This window comes from Schistocerca serialis, chromosome 12 (assembly GCF_023864345.2).
Source record: "Schistocerca serialis cubense isolate TAMUIC-IGC-003099 chromosome 12, iqSchSeri2.2, whole genome shotgun sequence".
Lineage (NCBI taxonomy): Eukaryota > Metazoa > Arthropoda > Insecta > Orthoptera > Acrididae > Schistocerca > Schistocerca serialis.
In genome coordinates, this window is record NC_064649.1 from 3,789,653 (window position 1) to 3,813,872 (window position 24,220).

The following is a 24,220-nucleotide window of genomic DNA, read 5'->3' on the forward strand; positions in this document are numbered from 1 at the left end:
TCCCATCCATGGCTAATAACATCCTCCAGTGGAACTGCAGCGGTTTCTTCCACCATCTAGCTGAGCTCCGCCACCTTATCAGCCGTCATCCTTTCCTTTGCATTGCTCTGCAGGAAACTTGGTTTCCAGCAATGCGAACCCCCGCCCTCCGTGGCTATCGGGGTTATTTTAAGAACCGGGCAGCTTATGCAAGGGTGTCTGGTGGCGTCTGCATATATGTCCTGAACTCTCTTCACAGCGAGTTTGTACCTCTACAAACAGCTTTAGAGGCTGTCGCTGTTCGGGTGTGGACGCCCCAGGCCATTACCGTCTGCAGTATTTACCTTCCACCTGATGGTGCTGTCACGCAGCATGTCCTGGCTGCTCTGATAGCCCAACTGCCGCCACCCTTTTTGCTGCTGGGCGATTTCAATGCCCACAACCCTCTATGGGGTGGGATTGTTTCCGATGACCGCAGTCGGGCCGTGGAGCATGTGTTGGCTCAGCTCGACCTTAGCCTCTTGAACACCGGTGCTCCCACGCATTTCAGTGTGGCCCATGGCTCGTTCTCGGCCATCGATCTCTCTATTTGCAGCCCTGGACTTGTCCCATCCCTCCACTGGAGAGTGCATCCTGACCTGTGTGGTAGTGACCATTTTCCCATCTATTTGTCACTGCCCCAGTGTCATTCTTCTGGGCGCCTGCCCCGATGGGCTCTCCACAGGGCTGACTGGCCAGCTTTTACTTCCGCTGCAACCATTGAGTCTCCCCCACAGGGTGACATTGACGAGGTGGTCCGTGCTTTAACCACGTCCATCATTTCAGCGGCCGAGGCTTCCATCCCCCGTTCTTCTGGCCTCCCTCGGAGGAAGGCTGTCCCCTGGTGGTCACCGGAGATTGCTGAGGCTATTCGCGACCGTAGGCGGGCTCTCCAGCGTCATAGGCGGCACCCGTCTCTGGAGACCCTCATCGCCTTTATGAGGCTCCGTGCCTTCGCCCGTCGTCTTATTGCACGGCGTAAGCAGGAGTGCTGGGAGAGGTACGTCTCCTCCCTGGGCTCCCGTGTCTCGTCCTCGCATGTGTGGTCCCGGATCCGGCGGATTTATAGCTCCCAGACCCCTACGGGTGTCCCTGGGATCTCCCTGGCCAGCGCTGTCTGCACGGACGCTGCCGCCATTGCTGAACACCTTGCTGCGCACTTCGCTAAGAGCTCTGCGACTGCAACTTATCCCCCCGCCTTTCGCTCTCTCAAGGAGCGAGCCGAGCGGACGCCGTTCTCATTCCACACGCGTCGTTCTGAAACATGCAATGCACCTTTCAGCGAGAGGGAATTCCTCGCCGCCCTCGCCGATTGCCCTGATACAGCACCAGGCCCAGATTGCATCCACGCGCAGATGCTGAAGCATCTCTCCAGGGACTGCCCGAGACACATTCTCGCGATATTTAATCGCATTTGGAGCGAAGGCGTGTTCCCGTCGCAATGGCAGGAGGGTGTTATTGTCCCCATCTTGAAACCCGGTGCGGACCCACTGGCGGTGGACAGCTATCGTCCCATTACCCTCACCAACGTTTTGTGCAAATTGCTCGAACGTATGGTGGGGCGGCGTTTGTGTTGGGTCCTTGAGTCGCGCGGTCTCCTCGCTCCATCCCAGGGTGGCTTCCGTCGGGGCCGGTCTGCAGTGGACAATTTGGTGCGGCTGGAATCTGCTGTCCGTATGGCTTTTGCCCGACGTCAGCATCTTGTTGCTGTATTTTTCGATCTGCGGAAGGCGTATGACACCACATGGAGGCATCACATCCTCGCCACGTTGCATGGGTGGGGTCTTCGTGGTCGGCTCCCGGCTTTTCTTCAAAGCTTTTTATTGCGCCGCTCTTTCCGGGTGCAAGTCGGTGCCACCTCTAGTTCCTCTCATATACAGGAAAATGGGGTCCCGCAGGGCTCGGTGTTGAGCGTCTCATTTTTAGTGGCCATTAATGGTTTGGCTGCAGCAGTGGGGTCGTCGGTGTCTCCTTCTTTGTATGCCGACGACTTCTGCATCTCATTTAGCTCCACGACTACGGGAGTCGCCGAACGCAGGCTGCAAGTCGCCGTTCGCAAGGCAGCATCATGGGCTCTGACTCATGGTTTTCAGTTCTCTGCTGCCAAGACTCGGGTTATGCACTTCTGCAGGCGTCGGACGGTCCACCCTCATCCTGAACTTTACCTCGACGGCCACCTGCTTGAAGTGGTGGACACTTGCCGCTTCTTGGGACTCGTGTTTGATGCCCGGCTCACATGGGTTCCTCATATTACTCAGCTGAAGCAAAAATGCTGGCGGCACCTCAACGCCCTCCGCTGCCTTAGCCACACGTCTTGGGGTGCGGATCGCTGCACGCTGCTGCGATTGTACAGAGCCCTTGTGCAGTCTCGGCTTGATTATGGGAGCCTGGCCTATGGGTCTGCATCACCCTCAGTGTTGAAGTTGTTAGACCCCATACACCACTGTGGGGTCCGGCTTGCAACTGGCGCTTTTCGTACGAGCCCCGTGGTTAGTCTACTGGTGGAGGCCGGGGTTCCCCCGCTGCGGATTCGCCGCCATCGACTGCTCGCCGACTATGCTGTCCACGTGCATTGCTCGCCAGGCCATCCCAATCGTCGCCTGCTTTTCCCTGCCATGGTCCTCCATCTGCCCGAACGGCGACCTAGGTCTGGGCTTTCCGTCGCTGTCCGCGTTCAGTCCCTGCTGTCGGAATTGGGTTCATTCCCTCTTCCGCCTCCCTTCCGGGTCCGTGCACCTACGCCTCCCTGGTGTTTGTCCCGGCCGTCCGTCCGTCTGGACTTGGCACAGGGACCCAAGGACTCGGTTCCGCCTGTGGCCCTCCGTCGCCGTTTTCTTGCTCTCCTCGCCTCATTTTCGGACTGTGAGACTGTCTACACTGATGGTTCCCTGGTTGATGGTCGCACTGCCTACTCTTTTGCTCATGCTGCCCATGTTGAGCAGCGCTCCTTGCCGGCTGGCTGCAGTATTTTTACTGCAGAGCTGGTGGCCATATTGCGCGCTCTTGAGCATATGCGTTTCTGCTCAGGTAGGTCCGTCGTGATCTGCAGTGACTCCCTGAGCAGCCTTCAGGCCATCGACCGCTGCTATCCCTCCTCTCCTCTGGTGTCCTCCATTCAGGAGACTGTTTCCGCCATTGCCCGTTCTGGTCGTTCGGTGGTCTTGGTTTGGACGCCCGGTCATGTTGGCATCCCAGGGAACGAACGTGTAGACAGGCTGGCCAAAGGGGCGATCGACGCCCCGGCTTTGGAGGTCGGTCTTACGGCTCGCGACCAGCAGATGGTGTTGCGCCGTAAGCTGATTGGGATGTGGGCTGCTGAGTGGCGTGGCATGACAGCCCCGAATAAACTGCGGGCTGTCAAGGGGATGACCGATGTGTGGCGTTCCTCCCTGCGGGCTTCTCGCAGGGACTCGGTAGTCCTGTGTCGGCTGCGCATCGGCCATACATACCTGACGCACGGCCATCTGTTGCGTCAGGAGGATCCCCCCTTGTGTCAGTGTGGGTCCCGGCTGATGGTCGGCCACATTTTGCTGGAGTGTCCTCGACTGCGCACACTCCGGCAATCTTTTAATCTCCCGGGCACTTTGGCTTTGGTTTTATCTGACGATGCCTCCATGGCTGACAATGTTTTACATTTTATCCGTAGTAGTCGTTTTTATGGTTCGATTTAGGGAGGTCCTGCACCTTTCCCTTTCTGTGTCTTTTGTCCTTGTGTCTGTTGCTGTTCTGGTGTGCCGTCAGATGGTTGACTCTTTCCCTTTTTTTCTCATGGTCAGTCAACCAGTCTCCGGCCATCCTCCTTTCTTCTGTTTCTTTCTGTCTGGTGTTCCTCTGTCCTGTTCTTGTCTGTAGTGTTTCTTGCTGCATTTGTGTTCTTTTAGCGCCTGGGGGGACGTCTCCTCCCCCTTTGGTTTTTATCCGCTCCGTAGATTTTCGGCTCGCCTGATTTTGGAATGGGGGACTGATGACCTTCGCTGTTTAGTCCCCCTTAAACATCCCAACAACCACCACCACCTGACCTGCGGTTCTGGGTGACTTTCCCAAAATCTAGCCCTTTTCTTGGACGTCTTCAGTCCTTTTCCTTCACCCCTTTTCCTTCCTCTTCAACCGTTCTGCCTGAAGGAGGAGCCACTGGCTCTGAAAACTTGCCTAATTACGACCCTCTTTTATGTGTGTGTTCTGCCACCACTTGGTGAGTAGATTTTTTTTATCTATCCAATCGAACTATTTTCTCAAACTCGTCTGAAAAGGTCACCTGTCGAAGCTCGGTGGACGCCCAGTTGCAGTACTGGCATTCAGACTCCGGCTTCTGTCGCCAAGAAAACGGCAGTCGGCACAGGTGCATGAGCCGGGTGCCTGGTGCGGAGGCCGGTACGCAGCAGTGTTCTTTCGGCAGTCATTTAGGAGACACTGTTGGTAGCCCCTCGGTTCATCCCGGCATTCAGTTGCTCAAAAGTAGCACGTGTATTTGCCCGTTCACATCTCCGTAGCCTCCGCTCACTCCCATCGTCTGTGCCACAGTTGTGTCGGCCGTCGCCGATACTGCTAGTTTTGCACACACGGTATACACTCCTGGAAATGGAAAAAAGAACACATTGACACCGGTGTGTCAGACCCACCATACTTGCTCCGGACACTGCGAGAGGGCTGTACAAGCAATGATCACACGCACGGCACAGCGGACACACCAGGAACCGCGGTGTTGGCCGTCGAATGGCACTAGCTGCGCAGCATTTGTGCACCGCCGCCGTCAGTGTCAGCCAGTTTGCCGTGGCATACGGAGCTCCATCGCAGTCTTTAACACTGGTAGCATGCCGCGACAGCGTGGACGTGAACCGTATGTGCAGTTGACGGACTTTGAGCGAGGGCGTATAGTGGGCATGCGGGAGGCCGGGTGGACGTACCGCCGAATTGCTCAACACGTGGGGCGTGAGGTCTCCACGGTACATCGATGTTGTCGCCAGTGGTCGGCGGAAGGTGCACGTGCCCGTCGACCTGGGACCGGACCGCAGCGACGCACGGATGCACGCCAAGACCGTAGGATCCTACGCAGTGCCGTAGGGGACCGCACCGCCACTTCCCAGCAAATTAGGGACACTGTTGCTCCTGGGGTATCGGCGAGGACCATTCGCAACCGTCTCCATGAAGCTGGGCTACGGTCCCGCACACCGTTAGGCCGTCTTCCGCTCACGCCCCAACATCGTGCAGCCCGCCTCCAGTGGTGTCACGACAGGCGTGAATGGAGGGACGAATGGAGACGTGTCGTCTTCAGCGATGAGAGTCGCTTCTGCCTTGGTGCCAATGATGGTCGTATGCGTGTTTGGCGCCGTGCAGGTGAGCGCCACAATCAGGACTGCATACGACCGAGGCACACAGGGCCAACACCCGGCATCATGGTGTGGGGAGCGATCTCCTACACTGGCCGTACACCACTGGTGATCGTCGAGGGGACACTGAATAGTGCACGGTACATCCAAACCGTCATCGAACCCATCGTTCTACCATTCCTAGACCGGCAAGGGAACTTGCTGTTCCAACAGGACAATGCACGTCCGCATGTATCCCGTGCCACCCAACGTGCTACCCTGGCCAGCAAGATCTCCGGATCTGTCCCCCATTGAGCATGTTTGGGACTGGATGAAGCGTCGTCTCACGCGGTCTGCACGTCCAGCACGAAAGCTGGTCCAACTGAGGCGCCAGGTGGAAATGGCATGGCAAGCCGTTCCACAGGACTACATCCAGCATCTCTACGATCGTCTCCATGGGAGAATAGCAGCCTGCATTGCTGCGAAAGGTGGATCTACACTGTACTAGTGCCGACATTGTGCATGCTCTGTTGCCTGTGTCTATGTGCCTGTGGTTCTGTCAGTGTGATCATGTGATGTATCTGACCCCAGGAATGTGTCAATAAAGTTTCCCCTTCGTGGGACAATGAATTCACGGTGTTCTTATTTCAATTTCCAGGAGTGTACTTCAACTGTGACATCATACTAGCAGTTTACAAACTTAGCTTTTTCGGAAATGCTTCCAACCTTGGCCCAAATCCAATAATCGTTCCCTTTTGGACATCAGATAAATAGCTCCAGTTCTGCATTATGACAATGACCGCACTGTTTTCTGCATCTCCTGACCCAATTTATATGCCCTCCACTGGTAGCATTGCACCTGCCATCTCTCGAGTGTTATTGCACACTGACTTTTGACACAGGCGATGGCCGTGTTTGTGTGTCTGGACAGTGTATTTTTGAAAATATGGTATATACTTTTCATACTGTAAATGAAATTGTAGATTATTTTCACATCTATATCCTCATCTACACTCAGCTATTGTAATAGTTTTTTTGGTCCCCGAATTCCTTTCCGTTTAATCGTAATTTAATATACATATTTTTAACTTTTCAGCTGACTGCTGCATGCAGTACTTTTTACGAAACATTTTTCGATATTTCTACTGGAGAGAGGATGAAGATTATTGCAGCTGACAGGGAGAGGTTGAAATATCTCCAGCTAAAGGCAGCCTCTCTTGGTCTGCACAGCATACGGTAATTACAATGACTTGCAGCCTAACAGAACTTAGATATCTGTAAGAATAATATGTGGTGCTGTGACCCTCAGTCAACTTGCGTGCACCTCCTGTGGGAGTCGGGCATTTTAGGTACTTTGCAGAATGTAAGCTGGTGAGCCATAACATTGTGACCACTCGTTCAGCAGCTGCCAGTCCACCTCCAGAACGAAGAGCACTTCTGCACGGTGTGGATTCGACAAGTACCCCGTAGCTTTCCAGATGTGCGTGCCACTGGGTGTGTCTGCACGGATCACACATTTCCCGCAAATTGTAAGCCGGTGGTTTGTGGACGCTCAGCTAGCACCCAGTAGTGTCCCAGGTGCCTTCCCTCTGCTCCTCAAACCACTGTAGCCCGATCCCGGCCGTGTCACGGGAGCAGTTTTACTGCTCGGAGATCCCTCGTAGGGAGGGGGGTATCGGACACGGAGAGAAGTAGATTGTCCTTAATGATGTTTGCGCAGTTCGTAGCTCAGACGGTGCCTTCAGTTATTCTCACGGGTCCCACAGAAACCCAGATAAATGTCTCCCAGAGCACTGTACTGCCTACAATCGGTCTGTGGCGTCACCGTGGTGAACGTATCGAGCGGACGTTTGCGCGTACAGTGGCACATGCGGACACGTGCGTCGACCTAGTGTAATGAAAAACATTACGTGGTCTGTTCCAAAAATTCCAAAACATTCGTAATTTCGCGCCAATGGTGTGTTGGAGCGAAATGTGATTGGCATCACTGCACACACCTGCGTTGAAAATCTAACTGCTGGAAATTTCATTGTTGTACGTCTGTTAGTTATTATTCAGTGCTCTATTGAGTAGAACGTGGTGTCACACAGTTTGAGAATTTCAAGGTGGCAGAGTTAGAGGAGCAACGCTTCTGCATTAAATTTTGCGTGCAACTCGAGAAAATCTTTGCAGAGATGCACCAAATGATGCAAAAAGGCTACAGTGATGAGTGCTTAAGCCGTACTCGGTGTTATGAATGGTTTACACAGTTTAAAAATGACCATATGGAAGTTAAAGGAGACTGTCACTCAGGACGCCGTTCGACATCTACCAATGACCCTCGTGTCAGAAAAGTCAACAAAATTGTGTGTGCCAATTGAAGAGCGGCTGTCGGAGAGACTGCAGAAGAATGTAACATTTCAGTTGGAATGTGTGATGAACTCCTGATTCAGCACCTCGGAATGCGTAGTGTTTCCGCCGAGTTCATCCCTCGACTCATGAGTCGAGACCGGAGATACCTTCGCCTCGCAGTCTGTGAAGAGCCTTTGGATCACGCAAATGAGAACGAGATGTTCCTTAAGAAAATCTTAACTGGTGATGAGACGTGGGTCTGTGGGTATGATGTTGAGACCGAGGTTCAATCTTCACAGTGGGTCAGGAAAGGTTCTCCAAGACCAAAGAAGGCTCATCAGGTCAGGTCAAATGTCAAAGCCACGATGACAGTTTTCTTTGAATTTGTGCCACAGGGAAAAACTATTAACCCACGGTACTGTTGGGACGTGTTGCATCACGTGCGAGAGAATGAAATGGCCTGAAATGTGGGGGGACAATTCGTGGCTCTCGGTCACGGTAACGCACCAGCACATTTGTCGGGTGCACAGCTGTTGCACAAAAAGCGAAATCAGTGTGCTGCCTCGTCCTCCATACTCACCAGACCTGGCCCCTGTGGACTTTTTTTATTTCAAAAGTTGAAAACCCCGTTGAAATTATGAATATTGTCAACGATAGACGAGATAAAAGAAAATTCACAGACTGTGCTTCGTGCAGTCCAGCAAGAGGTGTACCGAGCCTGCTTCCGGAAGTGGAAATGGCATTAGGAGCAATGTATCAATTGTGGAGGAGAGTATTTTGAGTATGCACATAAGTAAAAGGTAAGTGTAGAAAAATGTTGTGGAATTTTTTGAACAGACCTCGCATTCGTCTGACAGAGTGACCCATTTCTGTCGATACATTGTGCAATCTCAATGGTCCTGTGCCCACTGGATTCGTAACCAATGATGTCGTCAGATCGACGTGGGTACGCCTAGAGGGCAATCTGCTGCAGAGCTCCACGTTTGACTGAGATGTGGCAAATCCTCTGCTCTAAAAACATTCGTTCCTGCATCGGCACTGGACTTTGTCTTCAAATGGGCTGGAGATCGGCACATTTCCTGGTTTACAGAGCTGGTGAGCCCCTGAACTTATCGTTCTGTGATGACGTGTGGGCATCCGTTACCTTGTCACCTACTTGTGGTTTCAGTGTACGATGATGGCTTTTCACAGATACTCACAGTAGAAACTCGTGAACAGGTGACAGGCTTCAGCATTTCCGAGATGTCTTTCCCAGGCAGCAGGCATCGTGGAGTGTCCGATTCACTCCGGTCAATGAATTCCCTCGCTTGCGACCTTGTCATAATGAGAATGATCCCCTGTTCATCTGTGCTCCACGTACGTATCTTCCTTACCGTGCCACGAGGCAGCATTCAGACTCCTGGCGAGCAGTGGTCGTAATGTTTTGGGTCTCCAATGTAACTCATCTTGTGAAACTTATTGCAAATAAGCCATTGCTGGTCAGTGGGAATAGCTTAGAAACTTTACATAATTAGTTTATGGGTGTCCGTTGACAAATTGTGCACGTATGTAAAAATAAATGTAGTTAAATACATGCCTTTGTACTCATCATTATCTTTACATGCCAAAGAAAATAAACATTAAGATAAAAGAAACAGTTCTAAGTGAAAACGCTACAAATGGTGAAATAACATGCAGTAATTTCTGGAACAGTGGAAGCATTAAGACTGAAGAACAAATTTAGCAGAAGAGGAGGAGGAGGAGGAGGAAGAAGAAGAAGAAGAAGAAGAAGAAGAAGAAGAAATTCAAATTTTGATCAGTAGTGCTGCAAAAACATGAGGAACAAAGATCTAATTTGTACCTTGGTATTGCATTTAACACAGAGAAAATATGAAAGTGCTTGAGATAAAACTAAATTGTCAATATGAAAAGTTCATCAGCATCGAGGAGAAATCATTTTGACAGCCCACAGTACATGAGTTACTGCTAAGCTAGGTAGCCTCTTCACTACTGAGACAAAAAAAATTGCAGGAAATTTTTCTTTTCATATTTTCCAGAAAAATAATAAAAAGCATGACTCAGATGCGGATGAAAATCTGTTTTGAATGATTCAGTAAGGTGTAAATGGATGTGCTCTTATGTGAACCTCAAGTCTCACTCTATTTGCTTTTTATATTCTTTCCCTTTTTTCAATGAAAACATTTTATTCAGAAATATTTATATATTTTATTTGAAACACTAAGCAATATATGCTAATGCACATAGCAAATAGGATTCTTAATGTTAAGAGTTTTGAAATATATGAATTCCAATAAAAGATTTTGGTGGTGCTCAAAACCACTTCATAAATGTAAGAAAATAATAATTATTTACTACTTCTGCAATCCTAGTGATTTCAGAATTGTTCCACAGTTTAGCCAAAATACTACATCGTATTTCAATATCAAGCAAGTATAATCAAAATATGTAAGCCTGAGCTTTCAATATGATGAACATTTCTTTGTATTCGTGTTGCTAAATATGTTTTTCTGAGTTTTCTCTTCACATAGTCCACATATCTATCCCATTTCATGTCTTGTTGTATCCACATCCTGAGAAATAGTGTTCTGTTTTTTACCCCAGTCACTTGTCCATTCATTTGAATATGAGGATTAGCTGGTGTCCTATTATGGGTGGTTAATATGTCCATTTCAACAATTTTTTTCCATAGTTATTACCAGATTGTTTACATAATTGAAATAAATGGTTGTAACTCCATCATAAGTTTCATTCAGAAGTACCTTTTTTATTTCTTAATGGTGACTAGTTTTGGACGCCTATGTCCATTTTCAAACCACTTATATTTTAATCGTGACAATACGTGTGAAAGCCTACGTACAAAAATTGCTGCTGCAGTGATGATCCCACCATGGCTGACTCAACAGCAGTAAACAGACCACATAGAACAAACATTGGAGACCTCCAGTGCGTATCCTGTATGGTGTGTTTACTGTCGAGTCAGCTTTTTGGCTGCTTCGGTTGTCACTGCGTAGGCAATTTTTGTACGTAGGCATACGATACAAGTGGTTTGAAACTGGACATAGGTGTCCAAAAGTAGTCACCTTTAAGAAATAAAAAATATCCTTCGTAACGAAACTTACGTCAGAGCTACTACTGTTTATTTCAATTATGAAGCATGTTGTGAACCTATTTTTCACCAGCAGCATGCTGCAAATTGTTTGCATCAAATTATTGTAGTATGTTTGTGAGAGCATTAAATCCCCACCCCCCCACCCCCCCCCCCCCACCCCCCCCCCCCCCCCACCGGTCCCCGCCCACCCTGTAGGTTTCTTTCATACTTGCTGTAATTAAAATGCTGGTGTCATCTGCAAAGCTGTACTGTTATCTGTAATACTGCTTACTTCTAAATCATTTACATAAAGTAAAAACATAAAACTGGATTGTAGCCAGTATGGAATTTTGGGGAAGTCAGTATTTGACTGCTAATAAATCTGACACTCCGTGTCTTATCACTGAGCTGTTTTCTTTTCATGGACACATGCTTTAATCCATCTGTGTACTGTTCCCCTAATACTTAGTAATTTATCATAAGTAATGATATCTGAGGACTTTGATAAGTTCAGTAATATGTTCGATGTACGTTCCTGCCTATGCAACGCCTGTAGCACGTGATTTAGAAGAGAAAATATCGTTGTTTCGGTTGAGTGTTTCTTCTGAAGCCTTGCTGTGATTCTATTGGTAACTTATAAAAAAAAATTACAAGTCTTTTCATAAAGTCCTTTTTTCCAGAAGTTTTGAAACTACAGCCAGCAGAGAAATGTAACATATCTTTCTGGCTTCCTTTTTTGTGATGGTGTTTCACTTTAGAAATTTCTAAATGCGTTCTAAAGTTGTCAGTTGGGAAGGAAAAAATATAAGCTGAAAATTCACAACTGGGCACCATTTGGCCTGAGAATAAGAAAAGAGCCCAATCTGAGAAAATCAAATTAGTATTGGGAAAGAGAGAGGCTGAGAAAAAGTCTTAAATGCCATTTCTTGTTCATTGCATGTTCTGGCAGAGCCGAAATGTTAATAAAAATAATCATAACATCAATCTCATTGTTCATGTTTTACACAATTTAAAAAAGTGCTTGTGCAGTGGTCATTATTCCTTTGCCCCTGCCTCTTTAGAGCCTGATTTTCTTTTTAAGTTCTTACACAACACCTCTGACTTTTCTCGGTTTGTTGCAGGCCTGCCGCACGATAGCAGCGGAAGGCGTGACGTACCACATTGAGGTATTGTCACGTGGATTGTTTCAGCAGAAGAAGCCTGCCTGCACTGAAGAATATCACTGTAGAGTAGCCAATTGCAACACGAGGTGTACTACTATTGAAAAATTTGCCGTTCTGTTGGCTGTGCTGTTTCTGTGCCTTTTTGAACTCAGATACCACTTTAGACTCGCTATATATATGAAATTACACACCTTCCATATTTTCTGCACAAATACTAAATGAGATGTCAACAAAACACTTCAGCTCCACACCACACTCGATTGCTCTCTGCTGAGTGACAAGCTGTAATGATAACGTTGTACATTTTTTGTACAACCAGCATTTATTTCACAAGAATAGGTTACCAAATAGTTCCTCACCTACCAAAAATAATTGTATCTAGTCCAGTACTGATGTGCACATTAATTACACATTTAACTGCACGGTCGTTGCATTTTTGCTAAATACTCACTGTCGTTTGTCACTGCAGTCGGTGGTAATATTTAATGAGTGCCTTCATTATATAAGTTTTGTGCCTGTTTCAGTCACATAGTCAGACTGAATTGTGGCCTGCATGAGTAGATAGGTGGAAAAAAAAGAAAAAATGCATTAGTTTTGTGTTTGTTTTAGGAGGGAAAAGGAAGATGGCTATAAACGGGGACACAAGCTCGAAAAGACTGAACTAGAGCTTATGTAATCCAAAGATAATTAATAATTCTTACTATACAAAGAATTATTTTCATCGAAGCTTGCCACTGTTTTTCTGTGTGTTTGTAACTGTGTAAGTTGAATTAACTGTACTTAATTATTCATGAGGCTGTGAATCTATCAGTGCTTCTTTATTTTTTTATTTACCTTTTTTCAACTGCTGACAGGTTGTGAGAATTTGGGACAGATAACCTGCGATTAAATTGCAGGAGTGTTCAGTCCATTGTTAAGCCTGTTCCTATCCTGAAGGTGGAAACTGCTCTCAGTGTCATGAGGGGGGGGGGGGGGGGGGGGGGGCTACTGGGAAAAGTGATTTCAGTCCACCTCCATATCGTGCACCTTCCTGTGCATAGGCATCTCAACTGTTCACTTTGTGACCCAGTACTGCTTTAGTGTTCTGTCCTTGGTCTTCTCTCAGAAAGCTAATCTCACATACCAAGAAATTTTGAAGAAAAATGTTTTCTTATTGCAGATGAGGGGGGGGGGGGGGGGGTAGAAAAGAAACAGAACCACGGATCTATTCCAATGAAAATTATATATAGAACCACGGATCTATTCCAATGAAAATTATATATAAACATTATCAAAGTCTATAGATGCATGTGATACATATTTCATTGTGAAAACAGAAAAGTGTTCTGAGATAAAAAATAAAATACCATAAGAGGCATGTGAAACTGTTCTGCCTGTGTAATAAGAAATATCATTGCTGATGAATTTGCATTTTGCTGGACCTCGTAGAAACTTCTAGCGAGAAAGTTTCTAAGAAAACTGTGAAATAATTTTTGGTAACATTGGAGACAGCATTATTCTATCACATCACATATAATCTCATTTTATTTACGAGGGAAGCAGTACGCGGCATCACATGAGTACTCGGGTGCCGGGATTTTACCTCCAACAGCTCACATTAATACGACCGAGAATATTCCCTACCTCCTGAAAATTTTTTATTTGCAGCTCCTACTGACCCTTTGCCATCGCACCCACTACCCGAACCATTGATGTATGCTCTACAAAAACAATTGTAGGTACTTTCTGGCCAATACTTCTGTAGAAGTCGACCAAAATATATTTGTCAAACCCGAGTTTTATCAAAGTATGCTACAAAACTATTGTCCTCGGCATGAATAAGTGCATCGTACACAAAATTTCTTTCTTGCTGCTGCAGTGTCTCTCCATTCCAATAAAAATGTTTGTCCATTATTATACTTTCTGCATCAAAAACCAAATGAGTGGAGAAGACAAGAATGGAGGTCTGTGAGCCAGAATAATTTATATTTTTCACAGAGATCAGTCTGTTTTTCTAGCTGTCGGGTACTTCCCTCTGTTGCAGTTCTAACAGACACTTTCTGTAAAAATCATCAAATTCTGTAGACTTTCATTTTTATTTACGTCCTTTTCTCAGAGAATCGAAACGGAGAGATTCTGCCGTCGTTACTGCACTGTTAATACAGAATGCAGTCAAATTCAATTTCGATGTGCTCTGGAAAGGTGCTATCGCGTTAAGTCTCTGGCACTCTTGTTAAGCATAAAAAACTTTGGTGTACTGTCGTTTGTCATTTATTTCTTTCATAATAATTCAATAACAGTTCAGGCATAGAAGTTTATGGACCATTCCAGTAGCGTTCTGTGGGTGGCACACGATTATTGTAATTGCGTGCTCACACGGGAGTATGTGTGCACCACCTGGGGAGCCCGTATCTTAGCGAGACACAGGCAGCAATTCATAGTGCCTGCTCTCTCTCTCTCTCTCTCTCTCTCTCTCTCTCTCTCTCTCTCTCTCCATTCAGTTCTGTGCCAAATAATTTAACCTCCGTCATCAATTTGTATGAAACCGAGATTTCTTTACATGACGGTGGAATGTGCCATTTTTACTCTCTTAGATCTACTAAATTTGCTAAAACAGTTAATTCTATAGAGGATTTAATCTAACACATTGTAAAAGTAAAAGCCAAAACACAGAAATAATACTCCTTTTTATTAAACAGTTTTGTAGTATATAATTCATCAGTCTCAAAATGCCATTCATTCATCTAGAAGAATCTCTCTTCTTTCATTCACAGCCGGAACAGAAGTAAGTCACTTGTCTCAAATGTTTTAGCGTCGTACAAATTTATTGCCACCAGAGTGAGATGACGGTACAGTTCATGACTCGGCTGAGCGAGTTAAGTGATCCGGAGACAAAACTAGGACATCAGTAACGCGACACTAGGTGTATTTTGCCGGAGCACTACTTCTACATCAGTTGGCGCCATTTTGATACTGAGTACTTAACCTATTCTTTTCTTTCCTTCATGTGGACTGGCTGAATTGCACTTATTTTATGGCACTCGGGTTTTCATTTTCACTAGTACTACAGTTAATAATTCAGCTAACAGGTTTAGTGATCTCATCGGCACATTCCTTTAACACCACTGTCGAGATACCATCCCGTGCGTACGAGTGTTCTTTCATTAGCTTTCGCATTGCATTAAATGCCTCCTGTCGATTAATCTCCACAGATTTGAGCCCTGCGGTGTATGTGAGATTATTTGGTGTAAGCCAGTTGATCTGTAACAGTGACTTATTGGCCAGAAGGATAGATAAAGTGCTTATCAAATAAATACATATTGCACTCAGATCGTTCACTATGTGGCCTTCACGTCTTGTGCTGAGTGGTTAACTTCGCACCTTGCTGGAGGATTACAGTGATTATGGAGCTCTCTCTAGGATGCGTTGTATATGTTGTCTGTCGCCTCATTGTCTGTCTGTCGCCTCATTGTCTGTCTGTCGCCTCATTGTCTGTCTGTCGCCTCATTGTCTGTCTGTCGCCTCATTGTCTGTCTGTCGCCTCATTGTCTGTCTGTCGCCTCATTGTCTGTCTGTCGCCTCATTGTCTGTCTGTCGCCTCATTGTCTGTCTGTCGCCTCATTGTCTGTCTGTCGCCTCATTGTCTGTCTGTCGCCTCATTGTCTGTCTGTCGCCTCATTGTCTGTCTGTCTGTCGCCTCATTGTCTGTCTGTCTGTCGCCTCATTGTCTGTCTGTCTGTCGCCTCATTGTCTGTCTGTCTGTCGCCTCATTGTCTGTCTGTCTGTCGCCTCATTGTCTGTCTGTCTGTCGCCTCATTGTCTGTCTGTCTGTCGCCTCATTGTCTGTCTGTCTGTCGCCTCATTGTCTGTCTGTCTGTCGCCTCATTGTCTGTCTGTCTGTCGCCTCATTGTCTGTCTGTCTGTCGCCTCATTGTCTGTCTGTCTGTCGCCTCATTGTCTGTCTGTCTGTCGCCTCATTGTCTGTCTGTCTGTCGCCTCATTGTCTGTCTGTCTGTCGCCTCATTGTCTGTCTGTCTGTCGCCTCATTGTCTGTCTGTCTGTCGCCTCATTGTCTGTCTGTCTGTCGCCTCATTGTCTGTCTGTCTGTCGCCTCATTGTCTGTCTGTCTGTCGCCTCATTGTCTGTCTGTCTGTCGCCTCATTGTCTGTCTGTCTGTCGCCTCATTGTCTGTCTGTCTGTCGCCTCATTGTCTGTCTGTCTGTCGCCTCATTGTCTGTCTGTCTGTCGCCTCATTGTCTGTCTGTCTGTCGCCTCATTGTCTGTCTGTCTGTCGCCTCATTGTCTGTCTGTCTGTCGCCTCATTGTCTGTCTGTCTGTCGCCTCATTGTCTGTCTGTCTGTCGCCTCATTGTCTGTCTGTCTGTCGCCTCATTGTCTGTCTGTCTGTCGCCTCATTGTCTGTCTGTCTGTCGCCTCATTGTCTGTCTGTCTGTCGCCTCATTGTCTGTCTGTCTGTCGCCTCATTGTCTGTCTGTCTGTCGCCTCATTGTCTGTCTGTCTGTCGCCTCATTGTCTGTCTGTCTGTCGCCTCATTGTCTGTCTGTCTGTCGCCTCATTGTCTGTCTGTCTGTCGCCTCATTGTCTGTCTGTCTGTCGCCTCATTGTCTGTCTGTCTGTCGCCTCATTGTCTGTCTGTCTGTCGCCTCATTGTCTGTCTGTCTGTCGCCTCATTGTCTGTCTGTCTGTCGCCTCATTGTCTGTCTGTCTGTCGCCTCATTGTCTGTCTGTCTGTCGCCTCATTGTCTGTCTGTCTGTCGCCTCATTGTCTGTCTGTCTGTCGCCTCATTGTCTGTCTGTCTGTCGCCTCATTGTCTGTCTGTCTGTCGCCTCATTGTCTGTCTGTCTGTCGCCTCATTGTCTGTCTGTCTGTCGCCTCATTGTCTGTCTGTCTGTCGCCTCATTGTCTGTCTGTCTGTCGCCTCATTGTCTGTCTGTCTGTCGCCTCATTGTCTGTCTGTCTGTCGCCTCATTGTCTGTCTGTCTGTCGCCTCATTGTCTGTCTGTCTGTCGCCTCATTGTCTGTCTGTCTGTCGCCTCATTGTCTGTCTGTCTGTCGCCTCATTGTCTGTCTGTCTGTCGCCTCATTGTCTGTCTGTCTGTCGCCTCATTGTCTGTCTGTCTGTCGCCTCATTGTCTGTCTGTCTGTCGCCTCATTGTCTGTCTGTCTGTCGCCTCATTGTCTGTCTGTCTGTCGCCTCATTGTCTGTCTGTCTGTCGCCTCATTGTCTGTCTGTCTGTCGCCTCATTGTCTGTCTGTCTGTCGCCTCATTGTCTGTCTGTCTGTCGCCTCATTGTCTGTCTGTCTGTCGCCTCATTGTCTGTCTGTCTGTCGCCTCATTGTCTGTCTGTCTGTCGCCTCATTGTCTGTCTGTCTGTCGCCTCATTGTCTGTCTGTCTGTCGCCTCATTGTCTGTCTGTCTGTCGCCTCATTGTCTGTCTGTCTGTCGCCTCATTGTCTGTCTGTCTGTCGCCTCATTGTCTGTCTGTCTGTCTGTCGCCTCATTGTCTGTCTGTCTGTCTGTCGCCTCATTGTCTGTCTGTCTGTCTGTCGCCTCATTGTCTGTCTGTCTGTCTGTCGCCTCATTGTCTGTCTGTCTGTCTGTCGCCTCATTGTCTGTCTGTCTGTCTGTCGCCTCATTGTCTGTCTGTCTGTCTGTCGCCTCATTGTCTGTCTGTCTGTCTGTCGCCTCATTGTCTGTCTGTCTGTCTGTCGCCTCATTGTCTGTCTGTCTGTCTGTCGCCTCATTGTCTGTCTGTCTGTCTGTCGCCTCATTGTCTGTCTGTCTGTCTGTCGCCTCATTGTCTGTCTGTCTGTCTGTCGCCTCATTGTCTGTCTGTCTGTCTGTCGCCTCATTGTCTGTCTGTCTGTCTGTCGCCTCATTGTCTGTCTGTCTGTCTGTCGCCTCATTGTCTGTCTGTCTGTCTGTCGCCTCATTGTCTGTCTGTCTGTCTGTCGCCTCATTGTCTGTCTGTCTGTCTGTCGCCTCATTGTCTGTCTGTCTGTCTGTCGCCTCATTGTCTGTCTGTCTGTCTGTCGCCTCATTGTCTGTCTGTCTGTCTGTCGCCTCATTGTCTGTCTGTCTGTCTGTCGCCTCATTGTCTGTCTGTCTGTCTGTCGCCTCATTGTCTGTCTGTCTGTCTGTCGCCTCATTGTCTGTCTGTCTGTCTGTCGCCTCATTGTCTGTCTGTCTGTCTGTCGCCTCATTGTCTGTCTGTCTGTCTGTCGCCTCATTGTCTGTCTGTCTGTCTGTCGCCTCATTGTCTGTCTGTCTGTCTGTCGCCTCATTGTCTGTCTGTCTGTCTGTCGCCTCATTGTCTGTCTGTCTGTCTGTCGCCTCATTGTCTGTCTGTCTGTCTGTCGCCTCATTGTCTGTCTGTCTGTCTGTCGCCTCATTGTCTGTCTGTCTGTCTGTCGCCTCATTGTCTGTCTGTCTGTCTGTCGCCTCATTGTCTGTCTGTCTGTCTGTCGCCTCATTGTCTGTCTGTCTGTCTGTCGCCTCATTGTCTGTCTGTCTGTCGCCTCATTGTCTGTCTGTCTGTCGCCTCATTGTCTGTCTGTCTGTCGCCTCATTGTCTGTCTGTCTGTCGCCTCATTGTCTGTCTGTCTGTTTCCTGAAGTGTAAAAGGTCTGCCTTGAAGGTTTTTTGGCTTTATTGTACATTTCTTTAAACTTATGTAATTTTGTGTCTTGATGTAAATGGTCAGGATCATATATATTCTGGCTAACTTAATTTGGGCAGGCAGAAGTTTCAATCTAGCAGACGTATTAATTCTAATATTACAGTTTGTTCTTCCCACGTTATTTCTTTGAAAGGCCAGAAGTTGTCAAAATGCCTCGACACGATTACGAAGAATTAATCCCGTTTCATTTCTGAGGCGCTGGCTCAGTGAACTATGTCCCACCCCTCCTCCTGCCAGCTCAGTTTCGAAGGCACCGATGTCGGCGCCATTCGGAATTCGCTTCCTCTCCGTTACTTCTGTTGCTTTGGTACAGCAGAGCTTAAGTACTCTTAACATCTGACAGCAGTGGTCGGAGTAATGAAAATCGACACTTAATCTGTTACACTTCTGTCTTACAGGAGCTCGAGTGTCAGAGCTTACTGTTGTGAGATTATACGAATTTAATGTATCTGTCATTTTTATGTATGTTATATGACAGCAGTTTGCATCATTATTTAGGTCTTCAACAATACAGAGGTCAGTAGTCTGTTTGCATAAACTGCACTGTTAAGCATATCAGTACTGCACTACACATCAGAACTCGTTGGCGCATTCCAATAGCTTTATGTTTAGCTAATCCACTCGAATGAGCTTCTGTGTGGATTGTGACACCAGTCATTTGAATTGCTCCTTTGTGACTGTATTGTTAGAGGAATGAGATTCTTATTAATGTAAGATATTAATTAACAGATATTGCCAACTTACCCTAATTCTGTTATTGCCTGCAGTAACTATCTGCTAATGCGTAAACATTTAATTTATGACACTCAATTTCATTGACTTTCAGTTAATGTTCTGTTACAAGTAATAGGTGTGGTGAGTGCTCATCCACAAAAAAGTTGCAGCAAATTGAGCTTATTTCTAACACGCTGCAGATTAGATGCATTATCTTAAGAGGTACTCATCTTTTTTGCCTACCCTTCGTTCTGTATAATGTGAAATGGGATTCTGGATTGATGTATTTATTATAAAGGCCATTCACATTGTAAGACTTGCAAGGATAAGGTTTGGTCATTGTAAATTTCTTGTTTTCTTTGGTGCTGTTAGTGTGTGTTGTGCCTTCCTTAGTGCACCCATGAGGGCTACATTACACAAAAAAAGGGACTTTACACTCAAAAGAGGGACTTCGAGTTCACTCTGAAATGAGCTGTTTTCGTATGTTAGGCCACTCAGTTCAATCTTTTCTGCGATCATTTTGCTAATTTTTTTTACACAAAAAGTGCTTACCTCATATTTAAAATATGATTCACGTTTGTTATAAATGCTGTTATATAATGTACTTACCTGTATATCTAAAGCCAAACATTTTTCATACTTTGTGCCCCCCCCCCCCCAAAATCTATTTTGTTCTGGATACTTAGTCAAACACTTTTCCGTCTAAAACTCCATCTACTGTGACGTTTTCTGTTCTCACTTCACCACGTTGCTAACTGGAATTTAACGATTTCTGTTTTGTTTAGTATCAGCTAGCTTTCTTCAGTAGCTATCGGCAAGCAAAAGTACGTTGTCGTTTGTTGTGAATTTCAGTGTGTGCTGCCTACAAAGTCTGTCATCCCTTTTGCAATTGTCGCCGCTTGTCGACAGTACACTGTACCTGTTTCTATTTATGAACGTAATTTCATTTGTTAAGTTCATTACTTGTTCGGTGCTTCCTTTCCGATTCTCGTAACTCTCTCCATTCACATTTTGTGGTTTAGTTGTTTTATTGTTTGGAACTTGTCAAGATTTCTGCAACTCAGAAGTTTCATTTCTTAGATGTGAAATATCATCTCTCAGAACAATGACGATTTTTTATAAACTTGAAATACGGTCATTTAGTTTCACTTTCGTATAAATTTATCACCTCTAAAGCTAGACGATGGCACAGTTAACAAATCGATCGAGCAAGCTAACCGAATGGAACACAAAAAAAAGGACATTAATTATGCAACACTAGGTATATTTTGTCAGGGCACTACTCCTAGACAGACGAATGGGTGTTATTTTGAGACGGAGGAACTATACATTAACTATCTGGTACCCGCTGCTTCACTCGCATATCTGTGGTGGTTTTGTTACGATGAGTGACGGTAAGTTAGTAAGCTAGTAATTTTACGAAATGTGTGCATATATAGTAGGAGCGTATGTATAAGAAGTGTGTGCTGTCCCAGTATGTAGGTACATAATGAGTCTGTTGGAGTAGCTTGAGCTCTCTTAGAACTATGCGATAACTTAGAATTAAGTTTGTGAGGCTTACCGTAATAGTTTTAAGTATGGTTCTCAGACTAACTGTCCGGTTTTATGTCCTCGGCACTCGCACATCGTTTGTCCAGCTGACTTACATCGACAGGACAGCACGTACAGCTGTATTAGTATACAGTTCTTTAAGTAACTCTCAATTTCTCTCAATTCAAATGGTTACTATTTTTCTCTGGTAAAATCTGACATGTCAGGTGAGATCTGACATCATAAAAGGTCCACAAATATGTTGCGGAATCCGTTGTGGCTGTCTGCTGTCTGTACATTAAGCACATCATCAACTCTGTGCTGCTGGGTTGATATTTCAAATCTTTCAGGTATCTAACATTTTCTTCCATTCTTCTCTGTCAGTGGATGGCCTGTCTCGTGTATATGCTTGGCTACAACTGATTTCCCATAATTTCCCTGCTTAAAAGCACCAGTGTTCTTTACATCTCATTGAAAATGTTCTCCAATTTCATCTGTTGTATTTTGTGGCACATGATGGACATTGTCAGATAGATAACAAATCTACTCACTGAGTAATGCAGCAAAACACTTATAGAAGGTGTGGAAATACACATTCTTTGGAAACCTGTGGCTCCTTCTAGAAGGGTTGAAGGGAAAGGACTGCTGATGTTAGGTAATGGGAAGAGTTACAGAAATATCACCCACAAACCTGGGTCACGGTAGACTTACCGGTTGGGACAGGAAGGAAAGATTGACTGTCGGTACTTGCACCAATTCGTCTGGTTCAGGCACAGACAATCACCATTGTCTGATGCTGCATTTCTTCCCTTACTTCCCTTACCACGACGGCCGGAATTCCGGCACAGCCTCTGCATTATCCCTGCAATGTTTACACGTACTGAACTAGTTGCCAGTAACTTTTATCAGAATGATTCCACTTTTTCTTTTTCACATTACCTGCCGTACTGGACTGCACAAAAAGTTGTTTCTGTATTACGTCAGTCTTCACTGTCCAAGCTGCTGCACATTGGCAGAAACAGAATTGTCTCCTTCAAAATCTGAGTCACAGTTAATTTTTCTTGTTACTGCTCTCACAGTTCACTGTAAAATGTTGCTGCTTTTAATATAACCACTACTTTAAATAACTCATTTATGTTGCATCAGATGTAATATACTTTAAAAATCTGAGAAACTGTTGTTAGTTTAATGTTCACGACAAAAGAAATTTGTAATGACACTGCTCTTTTTTAAAACTGTGGTATGCTGTCATTGTTACTGTCTTGTCTGCCACTAACAGTGGCTCTGTCATATCAAACTACGTAGCATTTTGAGGGCAGGTAAAAATATGTGATACAGTTTAAGTTTTTCTGCATTAGCATACGGGATCTTCAGTGAACTAAATAGGTTTTGGATTTGCTCCTTTCAATCCTCAGTCTGCTAAGTATTCTCCAGACAGTCTAGCCGTGCCACTGTTCTGGAGCAATTTCCTAAGCAACTTTCATACACTAATTCATTTGTGTTACCCAGTATTGCTTTCCAAATCATAGATAACTTGTATACGGTTATCAGTTGCAGCTGTACTACAATCCTCAGACCAATTTCTTTTAAAAACAACAAAACGGGAATGTGATGAACTTAATTGTTAACACACGAGACTTACAGAGTTCGGGTAAAGCAGCAGTCTCCTAGTGACGCGGCTGTGTCGAGCTCTGCCCCCTTTACCGCATGTGGTGTACAAGTGCGGGGTTATTTAAAAAACAAATTTAATTAACTGTCATTTCATTAAATATAAATTAGATATTAATCTATATGCAGCTGTGAACAGAAAGTTTTATAGTTTACAAATGAAGGTCGTAAATGTTCAGTGTGTCGCCCTCTCGTCGGACAGTAGCTGTCTGAGAACTAACTAGACACGTAGTCAGCCCGCATGTCATCCTTTGCCGAGACATCCCCTTTGTCGAAATTGATCGAACTGACATCTTATAAATTTCTGGGTCGGTGGTTCGATAACAAACTGGAGACGAAATAGCCTCTGTGCTTCTTCTGAACTCTAGATTGCAGAGAACCTTACACCTGACAGGAACCACCTCACTCACAGCTAATGCAAACTGACAGTCTGGCGGTCGTTTAGGTGACTCTTGGCAAGTAGCAGTATTGACCGTACTTCCGATCCTGTTTTTTCTGACGGTGTGTAGAATATCTGTATCCAATTTATACACCCTGAAACAAAAATGAATTAAATGGAATCCATATTGTCTAATAACCTTGTATAAAAGAGTTAGCGTACTTGCTAAAAATAAAGCTTCAGCAGGCAGAGTGGGGCACAGCTCGAGGGCACTTGTAGCGTGTGTACACACACACACACACACACACACACACACACACACACACACACACACTCTCTCTCTCTCTCTCTCTCTCTCTCTCTCTCTCTCTCTCTCTCTGTCTGTGTGTGTGTGTGTGTGTGTGTGTGTGTGTGTGTGTGTGTGTGTGTGTGTGTGTGTCAGTAACTCTGTAATAGGTAATAGTTGTATTGACTTTTCCTGCAATATAGAATAGTGTCTTGCCAGGCAACATTCCGAGATTTGTGCACAAGAGTACCCATGCATCACATGTTGTGTATAGGCTAGCTACTCACAATGCTCCTGAACTGGAGCCACAACAAACGTGACATTTTTTGGTGTGCTGGCCGACAGCTATCCAAAATATTAGTGAATACCTATTGCAGTCATTGCTTCTCCAACCCTGTGACTGCCTTGTCACTAAAAACATGTTTTAACATTTAATGTTGACAATCAGGTGTCTGGTTAGGTGTACTACAATGACACATTAATAATATTTGTGGGAAATTTGTTGTAGTTCTGAAGATTCCTGCACTAATGCTACAAAATGGCCAAGTTCAGTGTATGTATACTTGCACATTGCTTGTAACGTTCTGCAGAAATTATGAACATGGATCAGTGTTTAATAGAAACTTGGTAGTCCTCACAACTGATATTAATTTGTGTCAGAAGTACCAGGGCACAGACTGTGCTGATTTAAAAATATGCATATTTGTATACACGGGTAATTCAAAGACATATAAACGTAATAAAATGAACACTTAGGGGAGAAAAGAGTAAGAAATCAACATTTACATAATACGCACAGGAGCAAGAAATCAATTTTTACATAATAAATACATTTACACTAGTTGTGTCCAGTATTTGGCAACATTGCGTTGCTGTAAGCCGAGGCCAGTTAGAGACCTGTAAAAGAGTATGGGCAGAGACAACACTCCAGAAGATGGCTTGTAGTTTGTTCATCTCCACACTCGCACAGTGTGTCTCCACCTTGTGCAATGCCCAATTTCTTCAAGTCGTCCTCCGTTCTCGCAACGCCGGAGTGCAGTCCGTTCGAGGACTCACG

The 24,220-nt window shown here is 45.8% G+C and overlaps 2 protein-coding genes across 3 annotated transcripts in view; one reads left to right on the forward strand and one right to left on the reverse strand.

The window, feature by feature from the left end:
• The window catches only part of LOC126428188 (uncharacterized), a 92,576-nt gene extending 79,805 nt beyond the window's left edge, over positions 1–12,771 (forward strand). The window contains exons 6-7 of one of the 2 annotated variants that reach the window (XM_050090103.1): positions 6,421–6,560; positions 11,865–12,009. In XM_050090103.1, the coding sequence (XP_049946060.1) occupies positions 6,421–6,560; positions 11,865–11,880 (156 nt within the window). In that variant the 3' untranslated portion in view covers positions 11,881–12,009. Of the gene's footprint in view, positions 1–6,420; positions 6,561–11,864 lie in introns of both variants that reach the window. The other variant, XM_050090102.1, reaches the window with a different exon arrangement.
• Positions 12,772–17,331: 4,560 nt separating this feature from the next.
• LOC126428336 (clumping factor A-like) lies at positions 17,332–19,857 on the reverse strand. The gene is made up of 2 exons (XM_050090271.1): positions 19,853–19,857; positions 17,332–18,418 (listed from the first exon to the last, which is right to left on the reverse strand). The coding sequence occupies exons 1-2, from the start codon at positions 19,855–19,857 to the stop codon at positions 17,332–17,334; spliced, it is 1,092 nt and encodes a 363-aa protein (XP_049946228.1).
• Positions 19,858–24,220: the final 4,363 nt, after the last annotated feature.